Source organism: Lingula anatina, chromosome 6, assembly GCF_051362555.1.
Source record: "Lingula anatina isolate TDL-2025a chromosome 6, LinAna3.0, whole genome shotgun sequence".
NCBI classification, from domain to species: Eukaryota; Metazoa; Brachiopoda; class Lingulata; order Lingulida; family Lingulidae; genus Lingula; species Lingula anatina.
Window position 1 is genome coordinate 19,095,038 of NC_141772.1, and position 13,789 is coordinate 19,108,826.

Below are 13,789 nucleotides of genomic sequence, written 5' to 3' on the forward strand. Positions count from 1 at the left end.
TCCTTATCTGATAGATAACTATGAATTCCACATTCAAAAGATACTGGCAAAGGCCATAATATTGCTAGTACAAGTTAAGTCCAATCCATGCAGTGAGTGACCAGTGGTCAGCCTCCACCAGGTGGCAGCATGGGATGGTCAATGGTCATTACTTAACTCGGAGCACCAAGGCCATACAAAAACAATTTAATCAAGACAAGTTCTGGCTTTATTTGAAATTATATTAGTACACGTATGTTTAGATACTTGGGTCATAGTATGACTTTCTTCTTTATTCAAGTTTCATATAAGAGAAATATATTTTCCCATTTTTATTTTATAAAGGCAAAATATAAAGGCCAATTGTTCCGATTTTTCTCTTTTGCCATTTTTTTTCATCCCTTCAAAAATACAATGGCCAGCTTCATTTTAACATATTGCCAACAAATAATGTCAATTAACTGTATTAATAGCAATGGTGTTATACAAGTTATTTTGACTAGGATTTTAACTACAAGATGTGACCAAAGCGAACAGACACTTCTGATGACATAGCTGACCTAGCTGATAAATATCTCATAAGATGATGGTGTGATGCAATTAATTTATTTCAGCTATTCAAAATATTCCCCATTTAAATACATCCACATACAGGCATGTGCCCTTAACACCCCCCCCCTGCCCCCCTCCCCCCTGCAACACACACATACAACAGACATAACGCACTTCTCTCCTGAGAATTGACATGCAGACACATAAATTTAGAATGCACAGAATTCTCTATGACCGCCAGTCTCCAGGGCACGCGTAATAACTTGGAGGTGCGTTACAAGCATTCCCGTCAGTCCAAGCAGCCAGACCTGGCACCAAAAGGTGATAATTTTAGCTCTGTAACTCACGCAATCATATAATTAAGAGTCCAGTCCACTAGCCAACTTCTTGACCTCAGGAAGAGGACTTGTTTGATGCCAACAAACTCCAACTGGTGCACGGTGGGAATGCGGTCAGCCTTGGCATATTGCCAAAAAAATTTTTTGTGCCAATTAGTATAGGAGCTTCTTTGTTTATTCAATAGTTTCTAAAAATACATTTTTTCCTTGATAGTTTGCCACTGGCCCCATATTTACAGATTGCCAGAAGGTTCATTTTTACTGTGCCAATGTATATTTTCTCTCCCCCTGACTTATTTCAACCACAGTGTATTTCACTCATTTCTCTAAATATTTCTTCATTCCTTCACTCTTTTCATTTCTTCATTTCACAAAAAAGAAATAAAAATTGCTAATTTTTATCATACTGATGGAATAGGTTGTAAAGCTCTCTTGTAGCATATGTTCACGTACACTTACAAGTTGGTTACAAGACTGAGTTCCAGCCCTTCCTTGTAAAGAATAACTGGTATACCCTGTAAAAGTGCATGTAAGGGGATTTCAATAACTTAAAAGTATTACTTTCTACATCAGATAAAATTATCTAAGGGAATATGGTTTATGTAATGATGGTGTGTTTGTATGTCTGAGTCTTTCTTTTGCCAATCTATAAATATAGCTTCACCTTCTAATTTTACCCAATGCATGCAGCTAATATATCAGATCTTTTATTGCAAAGATAAATTTAGCTTAAAGAAGAATAGAAATGCCCTTTGACGATGAAATGAAGTCAGACGTAAGATTGGTTTGTGCAATTTCCCTTTCTTTTTGAAACACGTACTTTCAAAAACCTTACCTGAAAAACTGTTCAAGTGAAAAAAAAAACATTACCTGAGCAATAAAGAAACTAAAATATGTGTAAGAGATTAAAAAATTTCAACAATGCTCTTGTGACAAGAGTGAGTGCTGTTTCACTACAATTCTTGTTCCAAACAAAAAAGTGATTACTATCACTAAATTGTCAGTTAATACCCCCCTTTGGAAGAATGGAATAATCTTCTTGATAATGTACTACAACATATGTACTTCAATCATTTAGGTAACAGTGATATATATATTTATAATGGTAGGCAAAACACATACTTCTCCTGGTTCACACAGCTGTTCATATTGTCCTTCCTGTTGGACACAGATACATTTCACACACATGGCATCACACAGATGGTCATCTTGTGACCAGGACCGGGACACAGAATGGACATATTGGAAGGAGACCGGGGGGGGGGGGGGGCAGAAGAGTGGTAGTTAAAAATTATGGGGTAAAACAACACACCCCATTTCCATAGATTTTTAGATCAATCTATCCCTGTGGGGAGTCTCACTAGATTACTGTCAGCTTGGCCAGCTTAAGTGTCTGTCCCGCCTACTAAAAGCTGTAAGGGGGTAATTAACTATGGTGCCCGCTCGGCTGACAGCAATTTAGCGTGAACCCCCAGGGAGTTAGGTCAATCTAAATCTTAATCTTTAGATCGATCTAAATCTCTGGGAAAGCACCCTTAATTAGGAGTCCTTGTTGTCCTCGTTGCTATTTCCAGAATACTGTGATAATGAGAAGCATGCTGAAAATTAAAGTCTGTGAAACTCAGTCTGTATCCTTATCACATGTCATTTCTTCAATACATAATCTTTATTTCCATGTCTTCATCCTCATAATGACATTTATTGAAGGTCACATAATTTAATTGTTTTTAATTTTAATATGTATTTGGATTTTTTCTGGTTATCAACATCTAACAGAGAATATAGGAAGTGGTACCTAGAGAAAAAGGGTCTTACACTGTAACTGAACTGAAATTTAATAAATTCCTTAACTTGAACCACCCACCCACCAACTCATTTCCTATATGACATTCATTTACACAGTGGACTAACAAGTTAGTTAGATTCATAATTAATGTAAAATGCAAAGCTTTATTGGCCACAGTCTTATACAGTAAACAACAAACAGAAAACATAGTAACAATGACATATGTGTGGAAATGACATAATTACATGCATTTCAAGGAAATGACATCAATGCATACAGTTAACTGGCTGCTCTGATCAAGTCATGGTGACATTACTAGAAAAAGCGCCTACATGTTCTACTTCTCTATATTCCATTAGCTATTTTGCTTCAGTAAAAGCATAAATAGAAGAATAAAAAGGTTGGTGGGAATAATAAATCACTTAATAGGAATTATATATGAGATGATGCCAAATACTGGTAGACAGTGATGGTTGATGTTCACTATGCCCTGTTCAAACTAACATCTCATACTTCTGGATTTTTGAAATTCAAATAAAAGTTCTGGTAAACAGTTTGATTCGCTTCTCTATACATGCACAGCAAAGTGAAACCAAAGAAAAAATACAGGTGCCCCTTCCTGTTTGAACAATTACGCATGCAGCGCACAGGAAAATCCTGTGCATAGAAAAATAGGGGACCATTTGCTGCTCGAATTGTACCCAGCTTTTTTGCCATCTGTTTTTATTTGTAACCTCAAGTGCTTCTCAAAAGACATTTCAGCTTTCTGATTACTTGTATTGAAACTGCAAAGGATTGCGTAACGAGTTTACATTTCCCTGAGCTTTTGTGTGCGCACGCACAGTAAAACCTTACCAGGTGTCGATTCCAGTGATTTATTTGAATCGCTACCAAAAATCTAGCTCAAAATATAGCATTTGTGGTGCTTTTACTGTATGGAACAGAACTGTAGAGTAGCCTGCTTTTTAATTTTGTTGCTGCCACTCATTAGGAATGTTCTTGTTTTAAGAAATTATGACTTAAAAATTCAGTATCTGTAAAATTCACAATTTTCTCCCATTGAAAAGATCGAGTAATTACTGTGTGTGTGTGTGTGTGTGTGTGTGTGTATGTGTGTGTGTGTGTGTGCGCGCGTGTGTATGTGTGTGTGTGTGTGGACATATATAAAGTTAACATCTTCAGGCTGATATACATGTAACTGTGACTGTTGTCTAATAAAGATGAAGAACATACAAGATATATGAAGTTAAAATTACTACACGTCAATGAATAAATAAGCAAGTTCCCTTTCCTTGCACAAGATAATTATACGTCACACCTGGCAGATTTTCACGTGATGAACCTGAACCACGAGCATGATACAGTGTAGCATGAAGACATGCAAATTAATAAATAAAGAACATTATTCATGTCAAGGTTAACTGTAGACAAGGTTTTTTTTATCACAAATCTAGACTTAAAATCATGTTGAATGGACGGCTAAGATAAAATACATATAATATCATTTCTTGTATTCTTTTATATGTGGTTTATGTAAAAAAAACATAAATCATGTGCAAAAATATGTGCATGCACGTGCACAAACAAGCACACACACAATCATACACATGGTCTGTTACTTGTATTATAATTAAGGAAATCATACAATAAATAAAAGTTCTCAAGCACTGAGCCAAGGTCATTTTCATTACCCCAACTGACCTAGGTCACTTCATGATTAACCCTGACCAATAACCTCCCTCAATCTTAATGGTGGTGAGATAATGAAAAGAAGGACAGACGAGGACATTGTTGTTTACGGACTTTGGAATTGCTGCTGTGATTCATTTCTCCTAACCATAGGATATCATTATCAAAGAACCTTTGAAAAAAAAAAAGAAAAATATCTAAATCTACCTTCATTGCTTTGATAGCAAGCTAAATGAATACATAAAACAGGAATATTTCTTTTATTTGAGAAAAAAGGGGACATAAAAACTAAAAGAGACATTAAAGTCATTTTTGCTGATGAACAGCAATTGTGACACAGGATAAGTAGTACTACACAGCTAGAACATGATTTCATTTTTATTTTCTCACATGAATTAAGTTGGCGTACAATTGCAGTTACACAGGCGTATGTGTAGTTGGAATTACAACTGTCAATTGCCCCAAGCCAGACTAAGTTAGAATACCTTGAGAGTAATAGCTGTCCATAGCAGAGATGAACCCTTTCTTGTTTGACTTGTCTACAGTACAGAAAAGCTGTGAAGCTGGGAGAACGCTGTTTGTGGGGAAAATTAACTGATTTCGTGTGTGTGTGTGAGAGAGAGAGAGAGAGAGAGAGAGAGAGAGAGAGAGAGAGAGAGAGAGAGAGAGAGAGAGAGGAAAGAGAGTGATGAGATATATTGTGTAAATCAGGTGAATAAAAACATCACCCAACAGATACTAAACTCTCTGCCGTGAGCACAGAGCTTTTTATTACCATATTTTACAGGGGAAATCGACCTCAGAGTCCAACAAACGGAAATCCAAACATTTTATAGGAGGAAGAAGAGGAGCCTGCCATGAGCCAAGCCTACTGACAGTCTACAACAAAATCACGCCCTTTCCTCTTTGACAATGTCAACTATTTCAATACAAAATTCCAATGAAATCAACATTTGGTTATAAATCTGTCCAGAGTAAATTCAAATTCAATGGTACTCAGGGTTCTGAATCATTGAATAGTTTTCTGTTCTAGTTTTCATACAATTTAAGCATCACCATATATCCCCATATCAGTCATTCTTTTGATATTCCATGCACTATGCAATATCATCATGCATGTTCACCTTGCGTCCCCGTCTGCAAACTGCATGCACTCTGCGTGCAGACACATAGGCTAGTGGCCTTAGTATGCCACATCTCCTTCCAAGTAAGAAAAAAAAAAATACCATGCTACCACAATGTGGAGACTTTATATCAATTATGTAAAGAATTTTCAAGTTGCTCTGAATCAGAGCACAATCTGTACACGTTTCTTCCTATAGGCACTGTAATGAATTTGGCAGACAATACTCTGTCCAAGGTATCAGTCCTATGTCCAGAGTTGTGTGTCCTCTGCCCCGGTATTTAGTCCTCTGTCCAGGGTGTCAGTTCTCTGTCCAGGGTGTCAGTTCTCTGTCCAGGGTGTCAGTCCTCTGTCCAAGGTGTCAGTCCTCTGCTCAGGGTGTTCGTACTCTGTCCAGGGTGTCAGTCCTCTGCTCAGGGTGTCCGTTCTCTGTCCAGGGTGTCAGTCCTCTGTCCAGGGTGTCAGTTCTCTGTCCAGGGTGTCAGTCCTCTGTCCAAGGTGTCAGTCCTCTGCTCAGGGTGTTCGTTCTCTGTCCAGGGTGTCAGTCCTCTGTCAAGGTGGTCAGTCTTCTGTCCAGGCTGGCAGTCCTCTGTCCAAGGTGTCAGTCTTCTGTCAAGGTGGTCAGTCTTCTGTCCAGGCTGGCAGTCCTCTGTCAAGGTGGTCAGTCCTCTGCCCAGGGTGTCAGTCCTCTGTCTAGGTGTATTGTCCTCTGTCCAGGCTGGCAGTCCTGTCTCCTGCAGTGCAAGAGTAAATGACACTAGAACAAGGCAGCAAAGCTGTCAAATGTACAGACTAAAAACAGAAAATAACTATGCACTAAATAGGCTACTGTCAATTCTGATGCAAAAGAACATTATGTTAAACTGCAAATTCAACATCAAATTTTAATTATGCTCAACAGGTAATACCAATGTAAGTAAAATGTGTAACAAGTTCACACTTTGAAAATGTATAACTTCCAGAAAAAGAAGCCAATTAGACTGCTTTTCCAACTCAGGCTGCATTTTAGTCCTGTATTTCTTTTTTGAAAGTTTGGCAATCATAAGTAACATGGTTTTCCCATAATGGTCATCATGGCAGCAACACCCAAAATTGTGTTTTCTTCTATTCTGATGCCATATTACATAATGGTTAACAGCATAATGACCGTCAATTTTTAATAATAAAATATACGTATCATGGATTTTCAGAAAATGTGACTAGCATGGGTTTTCAAGCCCGTGGAACTTCAAAGTCACACCTTGAAAATGCCAATATGTGAAAAATTTAATTTTCACAAAAAAACTTTAACTGGCAGTAAGAATTACCAAACAGACTGCATTGCCTACTGAAGCTGTATTTTAGTCCCATGTTTCTTACCTGTAAGTTTGAGAACAGTAAGTGACATGGTTTTTCTTAAATGGTCATCATGGGAGCAGTGCCCAAAATAGTTTTTTTCTTCAAATTTTGATGCAATATTACATAATTTTTAACAGCATAATGACCATCAATTTTAATAATAAAATATTAGTTTTATGGATATTCAGAAAATGTGACTAGCAAAGGTCTTCAGGCCCATGGAACTTCAAAGTCACAACTTGAAAATGCCAAAATGTGAAACAAGACAGCACTGTTCTGAAATGTTTTTTTTTTCCATTTTTAACAATTTTTTTAACATAAAACAAAATTAACAGGTTACTGCCATTTTTATACGATCAACTAAGAAAATTGATGAGATGGGAAAAATATCAATACAACAGTGTTAAATGTCCAATTTCCTTCATTCTGAGATTCTGAACATGGTGAATGATTGAATCTGACAAACTGCAATGATTTGAGTTTATTTCCATTTTTGGCACTTTATTACACAATACACGATAACAAGTTTACCATCATTTTTACATAATCAACTAACAATGTTGTAAAGATGCAGGAAATGTCAAACAAACACTTTTACGTATCTTATTAGTTCAATAATGAGACTGTTAACATGCCTAAGAGTTGAATCTGAGGAAATGTGAAAAAACAGCATAACTTCTAAAATAATGCCCCGATTATGCTGATTTTCGAACTCAACCTGCGTTTTAGCAGGATTGATCACTCCTATGAGTTTCATGACAATCGGCCAATCTGTTTTTCTTATATTGTGTTTACAGTGTTTCATATATGCTGAAAAGTGAAAAAACAGCATAACTTCTACAATAATGGCCTGATCATGCTGATTTTCGAACTTGACCTGCGTTTTATGAATATTTATCAGCTCTGTAAATATAAAGCCAAAAACTAAAACTGCCTTCCACTTATCGTGTTTACAATGAAAGTGCACGGCGACGGCATCGCCATCGGCATCGGCATCGCCATCGGCGACGACGGCGACGACAGACGCAGGTGATGGCAATATGTACAGACACATCTGTGTCTGTACATAAAAATTAACAAAATTTCTATATGTGCAAGTCTTTTTTCTCCCATAATAAAGTTTTTTTCCCCATCAAGTGGAAATCAAAAGGAATCAACACAGGGGTTGGGGGGAGGGGGGGGGGGGGAGGAAGTGCATGGCTAACATTTTCAGTGTACCTGACAGTTTATCCAATTGATACCTGACTTTAACATTCTGAAATATTAAAGGGGGGAGGGAATAAAAATTTCCAAATGCTTTTCCTGCAGCACACCAATAGCATGGGCAGAAATTGGCAATGGTTAGGGGTGGAAATAAGAACTTCCATTTCAAACACACTCTAATATTTCAACCTTAATACCAAATATCATGATGTAGGACAAGAAGAGTGATGCGATGTTTTGGGTGTTGATCACTCTTCATTTAGTGGCACACCTGAGCATGTGATATAAAGATCCGTCTTCACCTGAATTCCGGGGTCATACTCTGATTCAGTGACCATTTTAGCACCCATATTTCAACTCAATGTCTCCTGCTTATTTAAATCTTATTTTGGTAGCAGTAATTTTGAAAAGGATTTCCTCTCCCATGTTGCTATTTTTGTAGCTGTGTGTGTTTATTAATGGATGTTTTCACTAGCTCAGTCATGCTTTAAATATATTGCCAACATTCATACCTTGCCACCCCATCCACGCTTATACCTGAGATACTTAAATATACAATTAACTCTTTCACCTCAAAAGAACAACAATAAGTTTTTGTGATTCACACCACTTTGACTTTGATGTCTTGAATGAAAAATGTTTCAATTTTGACCAACATACGACAATTAAAATGATTAACATTTGATTATTTTTTCATAGTGTTCATATTTTTATAGCATGAATCCTTTTATCTACCTAACACTGAACAAACGGAAAATAAAAAATTACACGCATCCTCTTAAATTCACTATTGTACAAGGTTCATGGGAAAATTCAGAAACACCACTTCACAGTGAAGATTTACATTTCAGTGATTTTCTTTCAGAAGCATCTCACTACCACCACCAGAGGAGGAAAGATTTTTGTAATGTTTTGAGGTATTTTCAAGGCCACACATTTGTGAGACTGACAGTTTGAGATGTTCCCTCAATACTTCCGCCGGAAACTGTTTAAACCCATTGTAGTGAGCATAAAACAATGTGCCGCCATCAGGCTTCCTACTCATCATCATTCTATTGTTAATCTCCATGGTGTATATCTATCTATCTATCTATATATATATAGATAGATATGGACAGAAAAATACATTAGTAGCATGAGGCACATCAAAGTATGTATAAATAATGTGGCTAATTCATCTTTTGTTCAGGGAGAATTGATGCCATAATTATAATATCATCATTAATTTTAAAACTATCGCCAGCAATATTTATACTCTGTTGAAATGTATATGGACAAAACACACACACACACAAACATGCTATTTACAATTAATTTTACTACTGGGGAACTGAGGGGGTGGGTATGGGGGTGACGTACAGGTAAAAGGCTTGGGGCTAGAAACTTCTTATATGTCCCATTCTTCCCTCTTGACATGCCTGTGTGTAAAAATAATAGTGCAGGCAACCCCATATTTCAAATTATATTGGTTCCATTAATTAGCAATTAATTTCCAAGTCTAATTTGATCACTTTACACTTTGCCACACTGCATGTGCACTCACCCTACACTGTACTTGAAAGATGAATGGTCCTATAACTAATATCCGAGACGAGATAAAAGGGCATTAGTGTTTGCTTAGGTACAGACTGTAGTTCCTGTACTTATGACCACTGCACACAACCCTCTACAGAAATATGACAACTGCCATTAGTCTTGATTAATATTAGAGATGGAATATTGATAAAAGACTTTGAAACAAGATTTCAGGATGATTTGTAAGGACCATGCACCTATCTCAAAAATGTTTAAAAAAAAAAATAAAAATAAAAAATAAAAATTAAATTAATTGGTCTCTATTATGAAAGGTCATGTGGAAATGTACTTATAGTGCCTATGTACTCTAAACTGTGAGATATGGGTGAAAAATAGCACATCACTTTTAGCATGATAATACCTTAAATGTCCAAGTGTTCAAAGACATAATTCAATTTATTTTCTCAAAAGTTGTAAACAATGGGTAACCATTCTCTGTCCTGTGGCTCCTACATATCTAATGAGGATGCACTTCTATTACTTTTAAGTAGACTGGATCCAAATGACTTGAGCAGTACTTAGTATAATCATGTCAACATCTTTGCAGTATTACAAAAAAAAAAAAAAAAAAAAAAAAAAATATATATATACACACACACACACACACACACACACACACACACACACACACACACACACACACACAATGGGATTACTGATATTTATAAAAGATACTGCTATGAAAAAACATTTTTACAATAAACCAAGGATTGCTAACATCACCAGGATCGTATTTACTCAAGTCTATTGGCTCCTAGAGTGGAGATTGCCTTATTTGACCCCATCACAGTACAATCCATTAGAGGGAAATATGGCTTCTGGATCTATTTAAGAATCATGTCCTTAAAATAGAAATAAATGGACAGAAAGTGGGTACAAGTCACCTTTTTTATCCATTCATTATGTTATAAGTAGCTTTTCTACTACTGTTATTACTACTATGGAAAAGTATGGGGTGACATTTCTGCATAAATGAATTATTTTTCTCTCTGTGTCAAAGCAGAATTCATCCATTTCAACCATTAATGGTTATCTAAATGGCTTTTGAAATAATTTCTTTATCTTTGGAGAACTGAAAAATGGCTTATTAATAAATCAATTACCCTTCCAAAGAAACCCTTTTTCAAAAGGAAGGGAATTAATTATATACAGTGCTCACAAATGGTTACAGATTATCTATAAAAACTTTTTTTACTTGAGGTAAACTTCTTGGAAATATGTTCGGTCTCTCGGCTCATATCAGTGGTGTTCCCTTTGAATCAGACGTGGAGGTATCTTTTGAAATATTTGTATTTTCACTAATTTTTTAAAAACCAGGATAATACTGTACGTGTCTTAAGCCAGAGTTTTCAATCACACCACTCTAAAATCAAAATGAAAGCTACTCAGATCACACATTTTATTTCTTCCATTCTGAAAATATAAATAAAATATTTGCACCTCCAATTTAGGCCCTTATCATAAATATTTCAGTTTGTCAAATGAATACATGAATTAGCACCTTAATATATACATGAAATTTAAAGGTACATTATATCTATTAAAAATGTCCCAAAATCATATTTTAAAAATATTTTTCCCCATTCAGATCTTAAAAACAATAAAATTCCTCAAATAGAAGTACATGAAGGAAATATTACCTTGTGAAATCTCTGGTCTAAATGAAAAACAATTGATTTTGCAGTGAACTATTTACTTAGAAATAGTGCAAAACATGGAATCCAAGCGAAGGGACAGGCTAGCAATGATTTAATAGTATGTGAAAATTGCTTTTTTCTTTAGGAAAATAAGATTTGGCCCAAAAATCTCAAACAGAGTGCCTTTCACCTTTTAGCAGTTTTGAACATACAAACATGACTATGCACTACTATTATTTGTATATATTTCACTTCAAAACCTTTTCACTGCAATTACTATAAGTTATAATATTAAACCAGGTATGTAAGGCCCCATTCAGAATACGGGACTAACTAGTGCGGGGGTCAAATATGGCCGACCCACTTGAATACTTCCCCACGGGATATCTATTCAGTGTCTTTTAGCAGATTAGACGGCAAGCTTTGTATTCGGTCGCCATATTTGACCCTCGGACTAGTTACTCCCCTATTCTGCATTGGGCCTAAGAATATTACACCTCAATCAGATTGCAATACATCAAAACTGATCCTTAAGTAATCAAACACTGCGACTGCACTTAACGTCATTGGAAAAGTCACCTTTGTTGAAGTAATAATGGTTTAATCACTTCATCACCAAAAGTAACAAATTAAAATCACTGGGTGATTGATATGTGCCTTGTTTTCAGACTTCATTGACGTTGCCAGTCTCCAATACTCCATGTGTTCTGCAGTAATTCCTCGCTACACTCACACCAAAGTCACCATATTCCTAACATAATACTGAATTTCTAATACCTCAGACTTGAAGAGAGAGAGAGAGAAAAAAAGCATGGTTTTCTGTCAAAAAGTATCTATTTGTGAGTAAATTTGAATGATTTTTTTATATATAAAAAAAAAAAAAAAAAAAAAAAAACCGAATAAAGTTTGGTATGTAAAATTCACAAGTAATTACCAAAGTCAACTAAGAGTGGGTGTGATGCTGGGCTGCATAATATCCACAGAAATGCTCCCAAAGGAAAAAAATGTGCTAGAATTTCATAAGCACACCTTGCTGTCAAAGGTACGATGTACAACTGTGAAGATCTTGGAGAATCAGTCCTGATTTTAGGGAAATGTCATGGAATCTTGGAGTTGGTTTTTTCCCAGAATGGTAGTGAACAGCGAATTTGCCTAGAGTAAAAATAAATAACGGTATCTTAAGTCAAAATTAAAATGAGGGCAATTCTTTACCCCTACCCAACTGAATGAAAGACAAATTACACAGAGATGAAAACAACAAAACAGATTGTGTACCAAAAAGTGAATCACTCCTTCAATAAACTTAAAAGGTGTATGAATAATAATAATAATAACAATAATAATAATATGAAATTTCAATCAGCAACTTGAAAGACGAATGATAAATGAATCAAACAAATCAATGAATAAAAAGATATTGGTTGGTCTGTGAAACAATGTTCCCGTCTGCATAGGCCTCTAGCTACCACACGCATTTACAATATGATGTTATCAAACATTTTCCTTCTCTTTAGCTGAAATAACATATCTTTAGCACTGAGATAAAAACACTAAATGCCAAGATATAGGTGTGCACTTGTGACATTAAGAATACACAACAAATTTTAGTACATTTCCTGACCTACATGTCTTTTAAAGTTTTTTCTCACACTCATTCACAAAGCTGGCTGACACGTGCCATCTCTGTGAAATGTCCCTTGCAACAGTTTCCAAGCTTTCAAATGCTTTTAAAAGAGAATATATCAAAGTCATGTAATATTTGTCTGAAACCAAAATGTCACTGCCAATTACTGCAACCACAAATATTCCTAAACCCCTCAAGTAATCAGACATTTTGCTGTGTAAGAACTTTTTTTACCAACCTGTGCTCAGCAAAAACTTTTTGGGCTAAATGTACACGAATATTCAAGCATGACAATCCACCATTTCACATTCAATTACATTAACAAACAATTCACTTCTATAAAATTCAGAATAATTTGACTTAAACAATCATTTTTCTTTGTCTAAGTTCACTATTTATACACTCATGATGTAAAATAAACAGATACATGTTTTCCTCGTTCAAATTAACGAAAAAGCATTTTGTGCCCTCACTCAGTTGAGTTCAAAAGGGTCGCCATGACACAAAACACCCATTTATCAATTACTGGATGTGCAATGTTAATGTTCATCATATTCTTCATGAATCTGACTTCTGACAGATATTCGCCATCTTAGATTGCAATTTTGGGATGAAAAATGAAAAATCATTTTATAGAATTTTCTTTTCCCTGAGCACCCACGATCATCGTTTTGACGCTGATTTAATGATACTATTTAGTACTCCAAAACTTTGCCAGTCATTTTTCTTGAAAGTCTAAGTTCAGATTTTATCACTGATAAAGTAAAATAATGTCTTTCTTTAATGAAAATCTGTAATTAGGGGCTCATAACTCCATAACAAAAACATATGAACCAAAATGATGGCACAGGATTGTAGCCTATACACTCCTGGTCAACTCTGCCAATTTTTGTGATAAAATCTTGTTCAGGGATGAAGTTACGCCCCATACCAATTGCTATCTCA

At 35.7% G+C, this 13,789-nt stretch overlaps 1 protein-coding gene and 1 long non-coding RNA gene across 44 annotated transcripts in view; both read right to left on the reverse strand.

Annotated features, from left to right (window-relative positions):
- LOC112042478 (uncharacterized) overlaps positions 1-13,789 on the reverse strand; it is a 169,049-nt gene that overhangs the window by 28,261 nt on the left and 126,999 nt on the right. For 35 of the 43 annotated variants that reach the window (XR_015335262.1, XR_015335242.1, XR_015335261.1 and 32 more), the window contains one exon: positions 10,969-12,372. The exons of the other annotated variants lie outside the window; for them this stretch is intronic. Coding sequence is in view for 5 of the 35 variants with exons in the window: in XM_087016239.1 (XP_086872365.1) it covers positions 12,257-12,372 (116 nt within the window). In the remaining 30 variants the exon portion in view is untranslated. Of the gene's footprint in view, positions 1-10,968; positions 12,373-13,789 lie in introns of those variants that run through there. 43 annotated transcript variants of the gene reach the window in all.
- On the reverse strand, positions 5,079-9,789 carry LOC147761299 (uncharacterized). The gene is made up of 2 exons (XR_015335280.1): positions 9,552-9,789; positions 5,079-6,201 (listed from the first exon to the last, which is right to left on the reverse strand). It is a non-coding gene; the product is annotated as an uncharacterized LOC147761299 (long non-coding RNA).